The following is a 20266-nucleotide window of genomic DNA, read 5'->3' on the forward strand; positions in this document are numbered from 1 at the left end:
GGTTATCCTTGCTGTCTTATTATTGCCAAAAAGGATTGTTAGTCAGTTACATTAGGACTCAAATAATCATTTTTGGTAGACCTTCTCCATATTTAATCTACTTTGTCAATAATTTCATACTGCAAGTTAACTTGTTTAGTTACCTTGGTGTTGGAATAGAATCAGTTTAATTTGGAATATATATGTAGTTATGTTTTCCAGGCTAAACTTGATACTGCCATATCCTAAAGCACTGCTGCCCAATAGAAATATAATGTGAGCCTTAAGTGCAAGCCACATATATTATTTAAAGTTTTCTAGTAGCCACATTAAAAAGTAAAACAAAATTATTTAGTAAAAATTATTAAAATTAATTTAAATAAGATATTTTATTTAGCCCAATATATCCAAAATATCATTTCATAATGTAATCAATATAAAAATTAATAAGGAGATATTTTAATTAATCTTCCATACAAGTCTTGAAGAGGAGCTAAAGGAGAAGTATTTCATTTGTTTCAATGAAAAGAAAAGTTTTATTTTAATTGAGCTATGAGTTTGTCTATCTTGAGGACACTGTGAGTTACATAATTGATCATTTTTCCCTCTTGTGTTGGTTAAGAGGGAGTTAGAAAGCTACAGTACAATTAGACATTACTTAGCTATGCACATGACTTCCTTAAATAAAGATTACATTTCTCAGTTCCTTTACAGCTAGGTGTTTTCACATGACTAAGTTATCGATCAATAAAATGTAAGTGAATGTTTCTGGCAGTAGCTTCAGTGAGGTCTTCTTAAAAGAAAGTAGAGAAGTCCCTTTGCCTCATCATTTCTTCATTTTGCCTATAGTGAGGATGTAATAGCTAGAGCACTGGCTCCCACTGTGTACTATAAGGATAAGGGCTCCATCCTAGAAATATTACAGTGGTGAGCTGGAAGAAGCTTTCTTTCTGAAGTCACCATACAAGCCCTGGACTGCCTGCCTCTAGATTTCTTTTGCCTAAAATAAAATAATACTTTTATCTTGTTTATCTCTTTTTTCCCCCTTGGGAAGGTATTTCCAATCACTGAACTATAATCTTAGTTGACACATCAGGAATGTAAATTTTCCTTGAATGTGATTTTATAATAAATAGCATGGCTCAAAGTAAAGGTAGTGAAGAGGCAGAATAGCTACTTGTTAGCTGACTTTCCAGTAAAACATATATCTGTATTCTGCAAACACAGGAAACAATACCATTTGGATGGTGACAAAAGAACATAAAGACTTTGGAGTAGAAAGAATTTTCATACTCCTTCAAATTAATTCAGCTTTACAGTGTTTAAAGATGAATTTCTTTGAGATTTATCATCTACTAATTTATCTTCTACTTAGAAAAGATTTGTCTTTGAAATGTGTCTTTACATTGAGATTTGACATACAATGCCACCAATAGCTACAATGTATCATTATAATTTAGTGCCCACTATGGGAAAAGCATCATGCTATGTGTTGCACATATGTTATCTCATTTAACCCCTACAACTATATTACAAAATATTAATTATTTCCCTATTTTACAGGAGAGGCTCAGAGAATCCAAGCAACTTACTCAAGGCAATACAGTAACTTGGAAACAGGCCTGGGATTTGAGTTCATTTCTGTCTGAATTTTTCCATGCTGAATCTCTGACAACTTTTATAACTTTCTGATAGTCAAGAAAAAGGTCCCAGGATCCTTCCCCATATATATGCTCATTGCCAACTTTCTAGAGATTCAGTGGAACTGTTGACAATGGGTAGAATCTGTTAAATTTATAGAAGGCTCTCTGAATGGTATATTGGATAAAAGATCTAAACCAGAAATCACAATACTTGTTTTTCATACTAACTACGTGCCTAATGAGCTATATGACTGTCCATAAGTCATCCGACCTTTCTGGAACTCAGTTTCCTCATCTATAAAAGGAATGGGCAGAACTAGGTGACATCTAAAATCTCATCTATTGTCAATATTCTATGATTATGACAAGTCTGTCAAAAAAAGAAATGAACAAAAAGAAGACCGTTGGAAAAGAAAGTAGGAAATCGTATTTAGAGTGCCTTAACTTTCATTGCTTGATATGCAGAATTCCATTTAAAAAATGAATGAACCTTCAATATCTTTCTTGATAAAAAAGAAAAAAAATGAATGAACCTAGCAGAGAAGTGTGGGAAGCTTATTTTGATTGTTGAAACTACTTATTCTTGACTCCACTATTAACCTCACTGACTTTGACTGCTATGGATCCTGAAATGTCTTTTGAGCAATATTTCTTAGAACATTCTTTGCTAGCATGGAATAAGCTCTTCTAGTTTTGTGGAACTGGATCTAATATTGTTACCCGTATCTTAGTAGACTACATTCTTAATTTTACTGGAACTTAAGTTGTTTGATCCACTTAGAGTAAAAATGCTAATTACTAAAGATGAATTGAAATGTGAATTTAGGTTACAAATAGTTTGCAGATGTGTAAATTGAGACCCATAGTGGTTCACATGCCCAAGATTATATGGAAAGTCAGAGCTGTGCCAGGACATGGGTCATCTGCTGATTTGAGTGACCCAGAGATTTCATGAGGGTCCAGAGTGAGCAAAAGTTTTTAGCTACCTTGGGCCTGTGCAAGATTAGGGATATATATTGGGATATATATCCAATCTGGAAGAAAATGTGTGTTGCAGAGACAGAGTAGAAGAAAATGATCTGTCTTAGGCTTGGGTCTATGAGGATGTTAAATATCAAGCCTCCTCTGAGACCTCATGGCCACTAGCCAGGTTTCATGTGGGTTTAGGGTTCGTATTTGTACTCTTTATTTGGCCTAAAAAATTGCAACATAGTATTTTAAAGTTTACGCTAATTTGTAGTGTAGGCAGGTTTCTGATAGAAACAAATGTAAATCCTCACCAGAAGAATACTTTCTTCATACAGGACTTAGATTTCCAACCTGTTTGAGCTCATAATTTAAAAAAGCCAAAAACAAGAATGCAATTAATATCCAAGAGTTCACAGAAGTAACAAACCATAGACCCACATCCACAAAGACTTCATATGCTGTATTTATCAGATACTGTATATAAAATAACCATGTTTCATGTAACCAAAAACACAATTAAGAAGCAAAAAATTACCCAAAATAATGAGGCAAATTTTTTAAAAAAACTAAGTAAATATTTTAGAAACAAAAAGTAATCATTGAAATGAAAAATTAATAAAAAGGTTAAACATTACAATAAGCATAGCTAAAGAGAGATTTAGTGAGCTAGAAGATAAATATGGAGAAACTGATTATAAGATAACAAAGGGAAACAAAGAGATAGTAAGTAAGAAAAAAGAGTAAAGGACATGGAGGCTAGAATGGAATGGACAGTCTAAGGGAACTTCCAAAAGGATACCAAAAGGGGGAAAATCAAGATTCAAAGAGATAAGGACTGAAATTTTTCTATAATTTATGTGAGACATGGGTTCTTATATTCAAGAAGCTCAGCAAGTCCCAAGTAGGATAAAAATAATGAATCTGGCTGGATGCAGTGGCTTGTGCCTGTAATCCCAGCACTTTGGGAGGCTGAGGCAGCCGGATCACAAGGTCAGGAGTTCGAGACCAGTCTGGCCAACATAGTGAAACCCCATCTGTACTAAAAATACAAAAAAATTAGCCAGGTATGGTGGCATGTGCCTGTAATCCCAGCTACTTGGGAGGCTGAGGCAGGAGAATCACGTGAACCTGGGAGGCGAAGGTTGCAGTGAGCTGAGATCAAGCCATTGCACTTCAGCCTGGGTGACAGTATGAGACTGCCTCAAAAAAAAAAAAAAAAAAAAAAAAATCCATACTGATTTTTTTTTTTTTTTTTTTTGTTTGACAGAGTCTTGCTCTGTCACCCAGGCTGGAGTGCAGTGGCGCAATCTCGGCTCACTGCAACCTCTGCCTCCCGGGTTCAAGCAATTCTCCTGCCTCAGCTTCCCGAGTAGCTGGGATTATAGGCGCATGCCACCACACTCAGCTAATTTTTGTATTTTCAGTAGAGACAGGGTTTCACCATGTTGGTCAGGCTGGTCTCGAACTCCTGACCTCATGATCTGCTCGCCTTGGCTTCCCAAAGTGCTAGGGTTACAGGCATGAGCCACTGCGCCCAGCCCATACTGATCTTTAAGAAAGGATATTGGGGTGTGAATTCTACCAGTGGCCTCAACTCTGAAGCATACACAATAAAGTAACTTGCCCTGCCTCTCAAAGTAAAGGAGTTCATTCAACTCTAATATGAAGAAACTATTACTTACCCTACTTATACCGTGTGGGTGTTATGAGACTAACAGAAACATTTTTGCTAGGATACTGGAAATTTGGTAGCTGGGGTACAAGTCAAGTTCTTTATAGCAGACTCAACTACCCATTCAGAGTCTCTATGAGCCTGACCTTAACAAGTTTCTAAGTTAAAATTTATTGTCCTCACTCTTTACTGAAGAACTAATTTATGTCCTTCCCATCCCTCTTCTCCTTCTCTCTAATGATTCAGGGAAATATATATGTAAATCAAATCTCTGGAACAGTCCTGTAGGTATTTTGTATCATCAAAGCTCAATATGCAATCCAAACTCTAATAATGACCCTGGATCATGGCCATAATGATGAAATAAAGAAAAACACTGGTATGTATTTGGAGAAAAAAATAAAACAATCAGATAAATGCAGGATATTTTTATTACAGGAATAGTATCATTCAGCTTATTTGGGGTAAGCATATGGGGTACTCTTCTATATCTCCAATCACCTGATTTTGGAACACAGGATTGGGACAATTTATTCTGATCCTTCCCCATGGCCACTAATTTTTGCACAATTGAATTATGGCTTCCTTCAACCTCTCTCAGCCATCTCCACCATAGAGCCTTTCTACTTTATCCTCCCCTGTCAGAGAATTTCCACGGCAGCAGGGCAAGCTGTAGTGGTAGACACTTTCTCCATAGGATCTCTCATATACAGGGACAGACACACCTTGTAAATACTTCCTTTTGGGATCTGTCATCACTTCATATAGCTAAAAATGAATTGAGAAAAATGACAAATAGCCAATGAATCTAGAATTCAGAATAAGAGTTGAAGGAAGGGGAATAATGAAACACAAGATTTACCTGTTTTCTTTTGACATTTCCATTGGTCTGTCCAAATGGATTCTTACTGTACTGTACTTTATGTAAACAAACACGCACTCAGGCTTACTTACATTTTCTTGCTTCACAATTGCCATCTTATTTAAACATATGTCTCTGGTTTGAAAAATAGTTTTAAAGCTTTAATGTCTTGGAACAGTTAGTAGAGTTAGCTCAGATTTATAGAGAGGCAGCTGCAAACTTACCTTTTACTTCAAACTTGTCAAATTGTCAAAAGTTTCACTATATATTGCATTGTTGCCTGCTAATAATGGTATAACATGTGTGGTTTTATTGTCTCAGAACAAAAATGTAAAAGATGTCTTTTGAAAACATTTGATATTTGATGTGCTTTAAATTGCCTTACAATCTTAAATTACTATATATATATATAAAATTATAAAATCTTATGGCCATTAAATGAACTTTTGTATAAAGATAAAGAATTTTTGGATCTGAGACTATTTTGCGGTTCAATTTCTACTTTCATTTGGGCCAAAAAAGGCCTGGGGTGACAAATCATCTCTGAGTCGAATGTATGGCTATGATACCACTATAATAGTGTGATTTTTTTCCCATTTCATATCTACCTCCCAAAGATATTCCTGTAGATTCAGTCTTACACACTTAATTTGACTTGGAATTGTCTTAAGGATGCTTTTGAATTGTATTTCTAGTGCCACCAATGAATTTCATTTACTTCAATAATCTAGAGTTAATGTTTTAATCTCACTGTAATGTTAATGAAATAGCTACCATGTTTTATGCAGATGCTTGTTTTATTTAACCAATCAAATCAGAGTCACCTTAATGTTTATCTTTTATTTTTTTACTGAGTAGAAAAAGAATTATTTTAAAATAAATGTGAGCACAGGTTGTCATACTTTGAATATCAAGATGAAAAAAATGAAGCCTGCATATGAATTAGGCATAAGCTTTTTGTCTTTTATCCACTAAAAAGCACTATAAACCCTCCTATCATATTTCTGTGACTACCTATATTTCAACTTTTTTCTTGCCCCATACGATCTGCAGAAATGAACCTTAAGTCCAGGGAACTTGTAGCATTATGATAATATTAACATTATTGCTATAACTAATAGAAACTTTTTTTTTTTTCTAAGAACTCAGTTACTATTTCTAAGAAACCCAGGTGTGTGTCCAAAGCTGCAGAGAAGAATGTACCTGCAATCCTAGGTTCCTAATATGGTGACATTAACTGTCTCTTTTTCTACTGAAGATGCTAAATTCTAGATACCTTATATGTGAGTGGACTTTTCCCCTCAGTGGCATGATGAATAGCTCCATAGTTATTCTCATGGTGCGTGCATTACATTTTGAACAAAGATTCTTTAACAAATGGCATGTATGAGCCTGCTGTAACTGTTATGTGTAAAGGAAAAAAAAACACTGTGTACACATGAATCATTTCATAAGACCTAATAAATGCCTAGAAATTGCAGGAAAGTGATGCATTACATGTGCTAGACACGTAGAGTCATGTGAAAAATCTTTTGATTATTGGCACTTTCAATAAACGGGAGAACTAATAATGTTTTTAAAGCATATGGTACTTGTATAATCAAGGAAAGTTTCCTCAGCAACAACAATTACATAAACCTCTTACAACCTCCTCCTCTAATTATCTGTTTTATTAGTAGATGCATATCATCATCCATTAGGGAACACTTCAAAACATAATGAGACATTGTTATAATGAAGATATACACACATACACATGTTTATGTGTGTGTGTATGTGTATCTCCATACATAAAGGGAAATCCTCAAATAACATAGTCTATATATCAAAATGTGGATGTCCTTATAATGAAAACAAAGCTATTTACAGTTAATAAACTCAAGAGAGTTTATGAACTAAATCTATGAACCATTCATAATCAGTGTCAATAGTTCAATATACAGTATTAAGAATCATAGATCTCAGTGTTGGAAAAGACCTCATGGGCCATTTTGCTAATCTTCCACTATTTCACAAATGAGGTGGCTAAGACTAAAAGAAATTAAGTTATTCACGGTCACTGTGTGTGAATACATGCACACCCACACATATACTGATATCTTTCTGATGGGCAAGGTGGACACATGTCATAGGATAGTGTAAAAAGAAATATCCTTATAACAAAGCCTTCTGACATGTTAAGGAACTAACCTTCCTTAGAAGGGGCACATCATGATAATACCTTATATGATTTCTGCTGAATAGCGAATAGTATGTTCAAAAGAACCTCAAGGCCTAATGCTTCACATCTCTCCAGCTGATTAACCCACTTCTAAGATACAGCATAATAAGAGAGGATTGTAGTAGAGAAAGGACAAGAGTTGGCCTCTCTATTAAATGCTTACCACTTATAAATTTTGCTGTCAGTTATTTGCAAGTAGTGATAGAGGGAGTGGTTCAAAGGAGGTTTCATCAAGAAGAGAGTAGTACAAAGTTCTAAACTGCTTTTATGCTCCCTTTCAAAGACTATGTGACCAGGAGAAGTCAGATTTTACAAAAGGAATATAGCGGATACATTGTACAATGCTGATCTCAGAGGCTAGGGCCAATACCCTTAGAATAGGCTAAATGTATTACTGAGATTTCATGATAAGGAGTTATGTTTTCAGGGAGCATGATTTGACCTGTGGTATATCCAAATCTAAAGCATATTATAACAAGCTTCTATTGTATTCCTCTTCAGGTATTTTTAAAGAATGAGTCAACCTTTGTGAAGTGTCGTGAGGCCATCAGGTTAAAGAAGCCTATATCAAACATCATTTTAGAGCTGTTAACAATACTCAATGTGCCTAGAAATACAGACTGAAAATAATCAGTAAACATTTCACTATAGTCCCCCTGGTATCACACCAGCACAGTTAACATGCTAACAGCTAAGCTTCATGTGCTTAGTGGAAGAAAATGATCAATGGCAAAGAGCATATCCACCTTTGAAATGACATGATCCATTATAAGAATCAGATGTTAAATTGCTTCCTGTACTGAGCACACTCAATTAAAAGTCTGCACAGTGAGATCATCTTGATGGTTAAATATGCTCTGTGGGAACAACCTTTATGGAGCTTAAAAATCACAGAAGGACTATTCCTACCATGACACTGGAGATTTGGAAGGCATTTCCTTCCCTTATTTTTCAATCTGCTAGTTTTATTAGGAAGCCTTTTGCCTGAGAGGCTGCTGAGTTTTGGGTCATACCTATCCACCCTTTTGCTTCTGTGAACAAGGGATGATTCTAGTGATCTTTTTTCTTTGTGGTCCAGAATGGATGAATGTGGCTTTGGTCCAGACCTCTGTACAAAAATGTGTCATTTATGTACTTGGTATTTGATGTCCTTTATCTCCTTTTCAGCAAACTAATCTATTCACCTGAGTTCTGTCTCCTTGTCTAACTTTTCCTTCTTCCTTTGGCAGGAATAGGGCCTGAGGGCTGAAAAGAATGCTAGACATTACATAAAATCAGCAGACCTGGTTTCTTCTGGCAGGTTTGCAATTAGCCAGGTCTATGACCTTGGACCAATTATTTAACCTTTCTGGTTCTCAGTTTCTTCATGTTTCAAAAACTCATATATTTCTTGTTCATTTTTTACCATCTGTCTCTCCCTGACAGACTGCAAGCTCCATTAGTGCAGGAATCTTCGTTTTCTTCACTGATATATCCCAAAAGTGTAGCAGATGGCACAAAGAAGATATTCAATGAAAATTTGTTTAATAGATGAATATTTCACATCTCAGTTAGTAGTGTTACCATTCCTACAGTCTCCCAATACAGAAATCATGGAGTCAGTGAAAATTCCTGTCTCCCCTTATACCCACATAGTCACCAAGTGCTATTTTCTTTTTTCTTTTCTTTTCTTTCTTTCTTTTTTTTTTTTTTTTGAGACGGAGTTTCGCTCTTGTTGCCCAGGCTGGAGTGCAGTGGCGCGATCTCAGCTCACTGCAACCTCCGCCTCCCTGGTTCAAGTGATTCTCCTGCCTCAGCCTCCCGAGTAGATGGGACTATGGGTGCACTCCACCATGCCTGGCTAATTTTTGTATTTTTAGTAGAGACGGGGTTTCACCATGTTGGCCAGGCTGGTCTCGATTTCTTAACCTCGTGATGCACCTGCCTTGGCCTCCCAAAGTGCTGGGATTACAGGTGTGAGCCACTGCGCCTGGCCTCAAGTGCTATTTTCTAACCCCTCTCATGTCTGTCCTTTCCTTTCCATCTACACTTAAATTCCCTTATATCAAGTTTGCATCATTTTTTTGACTATATTCTCCAAACCATTTACAGAATGACTTTGCTAAAATGCAAGCATGGTCATGACAGTACCCTCTTTAAACACCTTAAATGGCTTTCCTATTGTCCTCAGGGTCAAGTCCAAGCTCCTAGGCATGGCATACAGAGACCTTCATGATCTGTGGTCTTTTGTGATCACTTCCTCAACCATCAGTAAATATTAAAGACTCTTTGCACATTGTATCTCTCTCTCTATCTTTTAGCATTTAGTGCAAGGTATTTTCATCTTTATTCACATTTGCCTCCCCAACTATAGATGTTTCATCCTTCTTTGTATACTACTGCCTCACATGCTGTCGGAGACATAATAGGGGCTCAGGCTCAAGAAATGTTAGGCAAATAAACAAGTAAATGAGGAGGTTTTGACTAATGCAGTAGTTCTCACACTGTGAGGCAAACTGCTTAACTTCTCTGTGCCCCAGTGCATTAAAATCCATAGGGATGCTGAGGTGGACGGAAGAGGAACATTTAATGAACATTGAATCAGATATCTACACTTTTTTCCAGGTCTAATATTCTATAGGGCTATCATTTTTTCCCCTCATCATTTCATTTGTTTTGGTGGGTAAGGGTTGTTTGGGGTGAGAAAGGAGTGGGGTAGGGTTTAGGGTACTTCATCTGGAAGAAAGAGAAGGAGAGGGCAACATACAGCCATGTTCATAATTACCCTTTTCCTCCCCTTCTGTGATTTTCTTCTTGGCCAACAGGACTAGTGCATGTCTTTGTGTGTTAGGGAATAGGAATGGGCAGGGAAAGAGAAACTCTCAGTACATTGAATTTAATGTTAACTCAATGGAAATACAAATATTTGAATTTATACAACTGGAGAGTAGTACAATACCAGGAATTTTATCTAATTCTGAGGCATCAGGAAGGGCACATAAAGGTGAGTGATCTGAGGGAGCAATTATATGATTCAGAATCACTGTTTGATCAATATGTATTTATTAAATCATATATAAAGAGGCAAGCGTTTGACTCACTGTAAAGCACCCTACCATAGTAAAGACATTAACGTTGGTGTTCTCTAGGGTTCTGATTTTCTTCATTCTCATTTTCCACACTCTCCCTGGACAGTAGCTTGCATTCCTGTGGTCCCAACTATGTTCCAAATATTTGTATCTAGCTCAGGATTCTTCTCTAATTTCATTCTTGACTATCAACCCCTCGCTGGCCATATGCAAGCGGGATCTTCTGCAGATGCCTACAACACAGCATGTCCACAACTGAGCTCACCATAGCTAGCCCCTCTGCCCCAAACCTACTTTTCGGCCTATGTCTTTTCTGTCTCAGTTGGCAGCACTTACTTTTACCTAGTCATCCAAAGCAGTTACCCTGTCTCTTTTCTCTACATCTACCATGGTCATTCCTCTCTAGTCTGTTTCCACCTCACCATTCTCACAACTACAGCTTCAATTCAGGCCCTTCTCACCATCATGCTCCTTGACTACTCCAATAATCACATTGCACATGTCTCTTAGTTCCTTATATCATTCAGCTACAATTGGTCTTCTCAGTGGTCTATCTCAAAGGCGGTTTGTTTTAAATCACTCAATGCTTTCCTATTGCGTCAAGAAGAAATGCCAATTCCTCAGCATAGTGTGTAAATAAAACTCCCTATTTTCTGGCCCCTGCTCATCTCACCAGTTTTATCTCCTTCTGTACTCCTAGGCTATAGCTGTACCCAATGGCTTGCAAGTCCCCAAATGTGTCATTTAGATTCATAGCTCTATTTCTTTGTTTAAACTGCTCCTTCTGCCTGAAATGTACATTCCTCTCTTGTCCATGTGATAAACATGCAATCATCATTCTGGTGTTAATTCAAATATTAAGACTTCTACAAAGCCTTACCTGACTGTAAGGCTTCTTCTCACAAAAATAGTCTACTGCTCCCTCCTTTGTGCTCTGTGACACCGGGCCCTGGACATGGTCCAACAATGATACATTTTTATACGTGGTGAGTTAGATAATAAATTTTAGAGGACAGTGCAGTATAGTGGTGAAATGTATGAACTGTGAAGCCAGAAGATATATGATTGTCTTTGGGCAAGATATTTCACCTCTCAGTGCCTCGGTTTCCTCATCTGTAAAGTAGGCATGATTATCATACTTACAGAGTTGTTATCAGTGAGTTAATATAGGTACAATGCTTACAATAGTGACTAATATATAATAATTATTATGTGTTTGCTATAATAATAATAACATTAATATTATCATTTTTAACTTAAAGCTCTAAGCCATGATAGTGTATCTGAAACATGGAAGGATGGAAAGTATTCAATAACATTTAGTAAGTAAATTAATAATCAAGTTAGGTCCCTACTGTACAGTCTCATAATACCCAGAAACTTTCCCTTTGTAACCTTTTTCTAACTTGTTCAATGTCTCTCTGACTAAACTGTAGGATCCATTTGTGCAAGGACCACATCCACCTTGTTCACTACTATAACCCTAGCATCAAGTACCATGACAAGCACTTAGCAGGCACATATATATTTGTTAGACATAAAGGTTATATGTGTATATAAGGATATAGATATGTACGGTCTTTAAGATTTTCATTTTAGTTATTATTAGATTGCCTTTAGCATTTTGATCATTTTCTGAAATTCTAAAATGTATTCCTCTTTCCTGTATTACGTCTATGTGAGGCAACAAAATTTCAGTGAAGTATAATTAGAATTGCAGTGAATTATTATGCTAAAATTAATTGACAAATGGGATCTAATTAAACTAAAGAGCTTCTGCACAGCAAAAAAAACTACCATCAGAGTGAACAGGCAACCTATAAAATGGGAGAAAATTTTCGCAACCTACTCATCTGACAAAGGGCTAATATCCAGAATCTACAATGAACTCAAACAAATTTACAAGAAAAAAACAAACAACCCCATCAAAAAGTGGGCAAAGGACATGAACAGACACTTATCAAAAGAAGACATTTATGCAGCCAGAAAACACATGAAAAAATGCTCACCATCACTGGCCATCAGAGAAATGCAAATCAAAACCACAATGAGATACCATCTCACACCAGTTAGAATGGCGATCATTAAAAAGTCAGGAAACAACAGGTGCTGGAGAGGATGTGGAGAAATAGGAACACTTTTACACTGTTGGTGGGACTATAAACTAATTCAACCATTGTGGAAGTCAGTGTGGCGATTCCTCAGGGATCTAGAACTAGAAATTCCATTTGACCCAGCGATCCCATTACTGGGTATATACCCAAAGGACTATAAATCATGCTGCTATGAAGACACGTGCACACGTATGTTTATTGCAGCACTATTCACAATAGCAAAGACTCGGAACCAACCCAAATATCCATCAGTGATAGACTGGATTAAGAAAATGTGGCACATATACACCATGGAATACTATGCAGCCATAAAAAAGGACGAGTTCATGTCCTTTGTAGGGACATGGATGAAGCTGGAAACCATCATTCTCAGCAAACTATCGCAAGGACAAAAAACCAAACACCGCATGTTCTCACTCATAGGTAGGAATTGAACAATGAGAACACATGGACACAGGAAGGGGAACATCACACTCTGGGGACTGTTGTGGGGCGGGGGGAGGGGGGAGGGATAGCTTTAGGAGATATACCTAATGCTAAATGAGGAGTTAATGGGTGCAGCACACCAACATGGCACATGTATACATATGTAACTAACCTGCACATTGTGCACATGTACCCTAAAACTTAAAGTGTAATAATAATAAAATAAAATAAAATAAAAACAGAGAAATTCTCCTCTTTCCTTACAGTGTAGGATCACAGACTTTTCAGCTCATGAGCTAATCCAGTGGTACAAAAAGTCCCACAGTGCTTCAATCCTTCCTGCTTACCACGTCATTTTACATCTTTAACAAAATTCATAGGCAGAGGCTTTCTAAGAGTTACCACTTATTAATTCTACTTATTTAATGAGTACATGGTTTGAAGAAAAATGGTATAAAGAATGACTTGTTATTTTTAGTGCTTATAATTCAGGTGAAAAGACAAGCCATGTGCACACATATCTACATCACAATGTTTTCTGTGCTCTTTAGCAATGTGCATGGTAAGATTTCAGGGGATCCTGGCCGGTGCAGTGGCTCATGCCTTTAATCCTGCCACTTTGGGAGGCCAAGGCAGGCGGATCACGAGGTCAGGAGATCGAGACCATCCTGGCTAACATGGTGAAACCCCGTCTCTACTAAAAATACAAAAAAATTAGCCTGGCATGGAGTCACACGCCTGTAGTCCCAGCTACTCGGGAGGCTGAGGCAGGAGAATCACTTGAACCTGGGAGATGGAGGTTGCAGTGAGCCGAGATCGCGCCACTGAACTCCAGCCTGGGTGACAGAGCGAGAATCCATCTCAAAAAAAAAAAAAAAAAAAAAAAAAAAAAAATCAGCGGATCCCTGTTGATGTGATCAAGAAACATTTTACGGAATGGCTAAAATTATAGTTGGTCTTGGTGGACGGGCTGGATTGGATTTCACTAGGTGGAACTACAATAGCATCTCATGAGGAGGAAAAGGCATGGAGAAAAGTATAAAAATATGGTTCATTAAGGGTAAGGAGAGCACATAGATTACTTTGGCAAAGAAAGGATTTATGCAGGAAGCAAAAATAGAAGATAGGCTGGAGAAAGATTTTTGGAATAGTTTGTGGTAGGCTTTTGATCGTAGACTAGGATACTTGAAGTTTATCTACAGATAATGGGAAACTATAGAAGATGCTAGAGTAGGGAATGAAAAAAGGAAAGCAAAGTTGTAGGAATAGCAATTGAGTGGCAATATAGCAATATGTAAAATGGGATAGAGTTCCTGGGCTAAGTTGTGCTTTTAAGTGATGGGACACCCAGTAGAAATATTTCACAGATGGTTGGAAATGCCAGATTATTTGAGTTTGGGAGAGATATAATTTGAAATAATCTGCATAGAACTGACAATAGGAGACTTGGGAATGTATTAATTAACTGTAGGAGAATACAAAATGACGACAGAAATTCAAGTACAGACCTACAATGAAAAACAAGATGAAAAAAATAGGTAACAGCGTGCTGTAAATAAAAATGCAGTAAAATACTAACCTAGGACATACCTGGAAACCTCTTGTGACTTACAAAGGTGTACAGATCACATTTTAAGAAGCACTACCTTAAGAAAGGAACAGTTAGAACTTAAGAGTAGAGGAAGGAGAAGGAAATTAACTCCACTACACCTGTTGAGCAGTCAGATCCTGTCCACTTGGGATCACAGCTGCATACTCCAGTGTCCAGAAGAAAAGTTCCGTGTCCTGAGCACTGCTCTTGACATACAGGAAGTGGTGTTTCACAGTTAACTCCTCCCCAGCCAGTAGAACAGTGACATTCTCCTTTTACACAGATGCCATGGTTGGAACACATTGGGTCTAGGCAGTCCTCTGAAGGCACAAAAAAGTTGGGGGGGAGGGGTGATTAACAGTGAACAGGTATGGCCAACATACCTTAGTATGATGAAACGGAGATTACATTGATTTCCTAGTTTTATATCATCAATGCTGCTTTACTTAGGCAATAAAATGACTCATGCAAACACTCTATCCAAACCATATTATTAACACTTCAAAATATGGTGGGGTATCATAATGGTTGCAACCTAAATTTAGAAGGAGAAGGAAACCACACATGTGCTGTGTGAAACTGTGAACAGTGTGCAGTACTCCCACACAAATAAGTGGGTGGAGTACTGTGGGCCTTCAAGAGGAATTGCTCAGCTTTGCAAAAAAGCCCAAGAATTTTTGCTAAGTCATTCCTTATCCTTTCTGAAAATGGAAGCATAGCTCCCAGAGAAGACTTTTACTTGATATGTCTAGAGTTTATATAAATTTTTGAAATTTGGATTATTCAAGGTATTGGGTGAGGTGAATGCTGTTGCATGAAATAATAAAATTCACATCAATTTATTATAATCTCTTATTTATTCCTTAAAAGTACTGAAAATGTAATATTTAAAACTTAATTTTCGTTTCTTCATGGCTTCTCCTTCTATGAGAACACGGTTTTTCAGTGTCTTAGAATATCACAGACCCAATTCCATTTGTCTCTGATTCTGTGAGTCTGGAAATTTTTGTATACATTCTAACAAATGTGTATACTGTTTTAGAGGTAGGTTCTTATGCTTGCCTGGGGGAAAAATTGTTTTGTGCTTTTAACTAGTAACCATTCCATGGGAAATAGAAAGGTTGATTTCCAAATTTCTAGTTTTTCCATACAAATAAAATGAGACTAAAATAACTAATCGTAATGAGGACGTATGATTTGAATTACTTTTCCAGCAATGCAAATAGACTGTGACAACCTGCCTGCATTTCCAAGACTGCCTAGTTTTAGGGTGTGGCTTGGGTCTGTGGAACAGAGTAAGTCTAACTAAGCACTATTATAATTGGTGTTATTGCCACTATAATTAGCCCAAGATCTTGGAGTCGTTAGCACAATAATTTATTATCTGAGCTAATAAGCAAATAAATACCAGAAGGTACATCTAATTTGATTCACGATTTGAAGAGAGAGGGAAAGTCCAAAGTATAGAATCTGTTTTCAGAAGGAGGCCATTTTGTTATATTAAAGAATAATAATTTTAATAAAGTAGTATTTAACTTAATATAGCCTATTTTATTAAGAAGCCTGCTTCAATGTATTCATGGAAGTCATATTTAAATCATTCATGTCATATTTAATTTAGAAGCACAAAATCATATGGCTAAAGGGGCCAGGCAGGTGGCATACAGGAAGGAAATGGGCCATATGGAAGAAAAAAAGGGTGCGTTGGGAGCAAACTGAAAGCAAATGTCCTTTTAAAAAGAACTGCTGCTACTTGGCTCCAGTTGATTGCCACCACGTAGCAATGTGGGCCCAGGGTCACCAGATTTTCTAGTGTTTAAAGAAGCCAGAAATAGGAATTTTCATATGGCACTTCTCTATTTTTAAATTTTGGCAAATAAGTCACATTAAACAACAGCAACAACAGAAACACAGTGTGAGCCAAACAAAACCCATTCAGAGGCCTGGTTCAGCCTGTGGGCTCCTGCTGCAAAGTCTGACTTAAAACATCTTTTTTTCTATTGCATTGGAAAAATTTATACCATTAAATGTACTGAGCATTATTCCTTAATATCTTGGTTATTCTACAGATATTCTTAGTGACCCTGGAGAAGACTAATTTAAGTGAACTCTTTTTTAAACTGCTTACAAAATTTAAATTAGAGGGATCTAAATTAATTAGATTACATGTTTTTCTTGGTAATTTGTAGATGTGATAGTATCTTTTTACTAACACTGTGTGGGTCTATATAGCATCTGAATTTACAACTTAAATATAATTATTTCATTTGGATCACCATAAAAACATTTTGCGAAAGTAACTCAGAAACTCCAGTGCCTTGTCTAGGCCAAATGCCATTTATTGGAGCAGATATAATTGTCACACCAAAATTCTACTATTGCTAATGGGAGGTGAAAAGCTAGTCTTGCTTGTTCATGGAGTGGAATGAGATTAAACCCTTTAGAATGCTGTGTAATAGTCTTAATGAGCCATCTTTAAAAAGCAATTATTGTGCATTTTCAGCAGCCTGTTTCCCGAACAACAGTTATGATGAGACCATCTCCCATGGTAATGGTTCAATATTATTTCTGAAATCAGTCTTGTTTGAGGAATGTAGCATGAAAAATGCCTGATTACTAGTAAACTTATTTTCCAGTGTGTCTCTTTAAATGATAAAACTTGCCATTTCAAAATTTTGGGGGGATAAAGACTCCTTTGGGGTGAATTTAATATAAAGGCATGGCTTTGAAACTCATTAGTAGTAAGCCTGCTTCCTTAGGCATGGAGGTCAAGTTTCAGCATTAGGTATGTAAAAATAAATAATATAAAGCAATAATAGTAATGGTAATTACAAATCACTCCCAAAGAAAACATTTGCAAAATGGCTGCAAACGTGCATATATTATTATTTTTATTATGTGCTTTAAAGTGAGATGTAGCATAATGCATTCTGTAATAATGAAAGCATATGAGTTAACACCTAAAATCATCAATATGGACATTCTCAAGCTATAAAATAGTGAGAGAAATTAGGGATGTACAATACTATTTTTCATTATTGCTCTGAAAGTGTCACAGATACAGCCTCATGTATAACATTAGAATCTGTCAGAAGAGACAAGAGCCCCGCTGACCCAAACCCTCTGCTGCATGTACTAAGATGCTGAGCATTCATTGTTTGCAAAGGCCACTTGCATCTCTACTAGGAGAACAGAATGACACCTTGGACAACTGAGTGAGAGAAAAGCCTGAAGCAATAGATTAAAATGGGATTCTGACCTTCCTCGCATATTTCTCCTTTGTATCCTGGCACACAGATGCAGACTCCCATGATGCAGGTGCCGTGGCCAAAGCATGTTGGATCAATGCATTGTTCTTCTGGAACGTCGCACTCTGGCCCCTTCCAGCCATGCCGGCAGACACAGTGTCCTTTCTCGTATTCTCCATTCCCACCACACAGCACAGGGCAGGAATCTGAAGGTTGGCAAATGAACTTGTAATGTTCTCATAATACTTTCAAAGTCTCCAAAGAGCAATTCTCTATTGATTTTCGTATTTCAGGCAAAAAATTGTACTATTTCTGTCTTACCCTTTATTAAATAGGCACATGTTCATGATTACAAACAGAATTTTCCTCTTATGGGAGTGAAATAAAGGTAAATTAAAAATATCCTGAGTGGAGAAATTATTTCAAGTACTTGCATTTGATCTCACCCTACTCTTAAACTGTTATTGTTATTATTTTAAGCTAGGATTATTCTTTCTTATATTTTTCTTCCTCAGGGAGATGTGTGTTTACTTTTAGGAAGCAAAATCTGAAAATTTAAAAAGCAATAAATAAAGTTATTAATGTTTTAAAATATTATCTTTAAAAAGTTGTGTAATTAAATAGATTTCTTTTGGACAGATGTCTGTTCCTATAACACATTGTGCAGACCTTTATTAGAATGCTAATTCTGCTTTGTCATTGTTAGTCTCCGTATTAAAACTATGCACTTTTTGAGGACAAGGCCTGTATTTTTTGTCTTATTGATTTTTTAATACCAACCATCACCTCCACACTCAACCCCCACCTCCTCAAGATCTATCATGGTGCTGGGAACCTAGCAAGTGTTTTAGAATTCTCTACTGAATTGAATTTAATAGAAAGAAACTAAGTGTCTGAGAAACCTGATATTAAAATATTAGCAGACTGGGAACTTTAAGAATACAGTGAAAATGAGCAGAAAACATCTCTAAAATAATAACTGTAAGTCTATGGGAAAACATGATGTGATTTACCTAAAGCTTTTCAAAAATTAAACTATGGGCAAGTCCAAGAAGAGTGAAGTTTGCTAAGTTTGACTTCTGACTTTCCAGTCTTTACTTTGTAGGCTCCTTACTCATTTGGTGATAACCCACTCCTTCCACATACATTGGTGTGTATAAGCAGTTATCAACTTAGTTCACTTTTAAAGTCAGCTCATTATGAATTAGTTTGTGAAGGAAATACAAGCATCACGTAGTGACTGGTCAGACAACCTATGTACAAATCCCAGCTGTTAGGTAACCCTGGTTAAGTCACTTAAACTCTCTGGCATTGCTTCTTTGCCCATAAAAATTGGATAATAGCAGACCTATCTCATAGAGCTACTGTAGGAAGTTGGAATTAAAAGACGGAACACAAAGTGTTTAGAACAGTGCCTGCCAGAGTAAGTGCTCAGCTTTTGGCAGCAGCCGTAGGGAACACTGCTGGTGTTGCTGTCACCACTACTAATGTTACTTACTATTACTATTACTACTAATTCTGGGTTATGAAATCACATCTATTTTCCTAAACCAATCAGAATAACAGAGCAACATTACCTCTAGCACAGTCAGGTCCAAGGAATCCTGGGAAACAATGACAATGGCCAGAGATACACTCTCCATTTCCATTGCAATTGGTTGAACAGTCATCCATTATTTCTAGTAATACAGAGAAAAAGATAAAAAATGAACGAATCTCCAGGCTGTAGAGTCTTTATTTTTTTTTAAGTTGCAGGAACTCTGGACCTATGACAATTTTGCCCTTTGCTCTTTGTGGAGCACTTACTACTCAAAATCACATACAAAGACATCTGTAAGATGTCACATGCAGTACAAAATTATAAAAAGGGCCCTGGGTTTGCTGAATTGGCTAATCAAGAGTGGAACTAAAAAACATCATTATCTCTAAAGTACATGAATGTTCTAGTTGAATTGTACTCTTAAGAGACATTCATGATAAAGCTAAAAAATGTACCAGGATTACAGGCCATTTCTCAAAAGCAAAATAGGCTTTAAAATGTAACACAGATGACTAAGTCTACTGTTTATTTTTCAAATTTAGGTTTTAGCAAATAAAGTTTCTTCTCTAGCAACTTATTTAATCTACTATTTTGACAGCTTAAATATGATATTCAGTATTTCATTTTCATTAATAAGTGACAATGGAAGGCTTTTAAAGTAAGTGTTCATATTAAATTCACCACCACTAAAAGCATTAGAACCTAAGTATTCTGTTGAGAAATGCTTTCTAAACTGTAAATGCTTATCAGTTTTCTGCCACTAATTTCCTTTCAATCCATTCTTAGAGAAGAATAGATTTCAGATGAATTGAGATGGCTTTGAAGGTACCGATAGGTGGTTCTGGTGACATAAATATGTACCGTGCAACAGAACTTTTATAAGACTTATGGTAACTTCTCTGAAAATCTATAATATTATACAAATGTCAGTCT

At 36.6% G+C, this 20266-nt stretch overlaps 1 protein-coding gene across 11 annotated transcripts in view; it reads right to left on the minus strand.

Annotated features, from left to right (window-relative positions):
* The window catches only part of TENM1 (teneurin transmembrane protein 1), an 841958-nt gene that overhangs the window by 255791 nt on the left and 565901 nt on the right, over positions 1 to 20266 (minus strand). For all 11 annotated transcript variants that reach the window (XM_009235231.2, XM_002832080.2, XM_054545040.1 and 8 more), the window contains 3 exons: positions 19371 to 19472; positions 17805 to 17999; positions 14665 to 14865 (listed from right to left, as the gene is read on the minus strand). In XM_009235231.2, the coding sequence (XP_009233506.2) occupies positions 14665 to 14865; positions 17805 to 17999; positions 19371 to 19472 (498 nt within the window). The remainder of the gene's footprint in view (positions 1 to 14664; positions 14866 to 17804; positions 18000 to 19370; positions 19473 to 20266) is intronic.

Source organism: Pongo abelii, chromosome X, assembly GCF_028885655.2.
Source record: "Pongo abelii isolate AG06213 chromosome X, NHGRI_mPonAbe1-v2.0_pri, whole genome shotgun sequence".
In the NCBI taxonomy this organism is placed as follows: Eukaryota; Metazoa; Chordata; class Mammalia; order Primates; family Hominidae; genus Pongo; species Pongo abelii.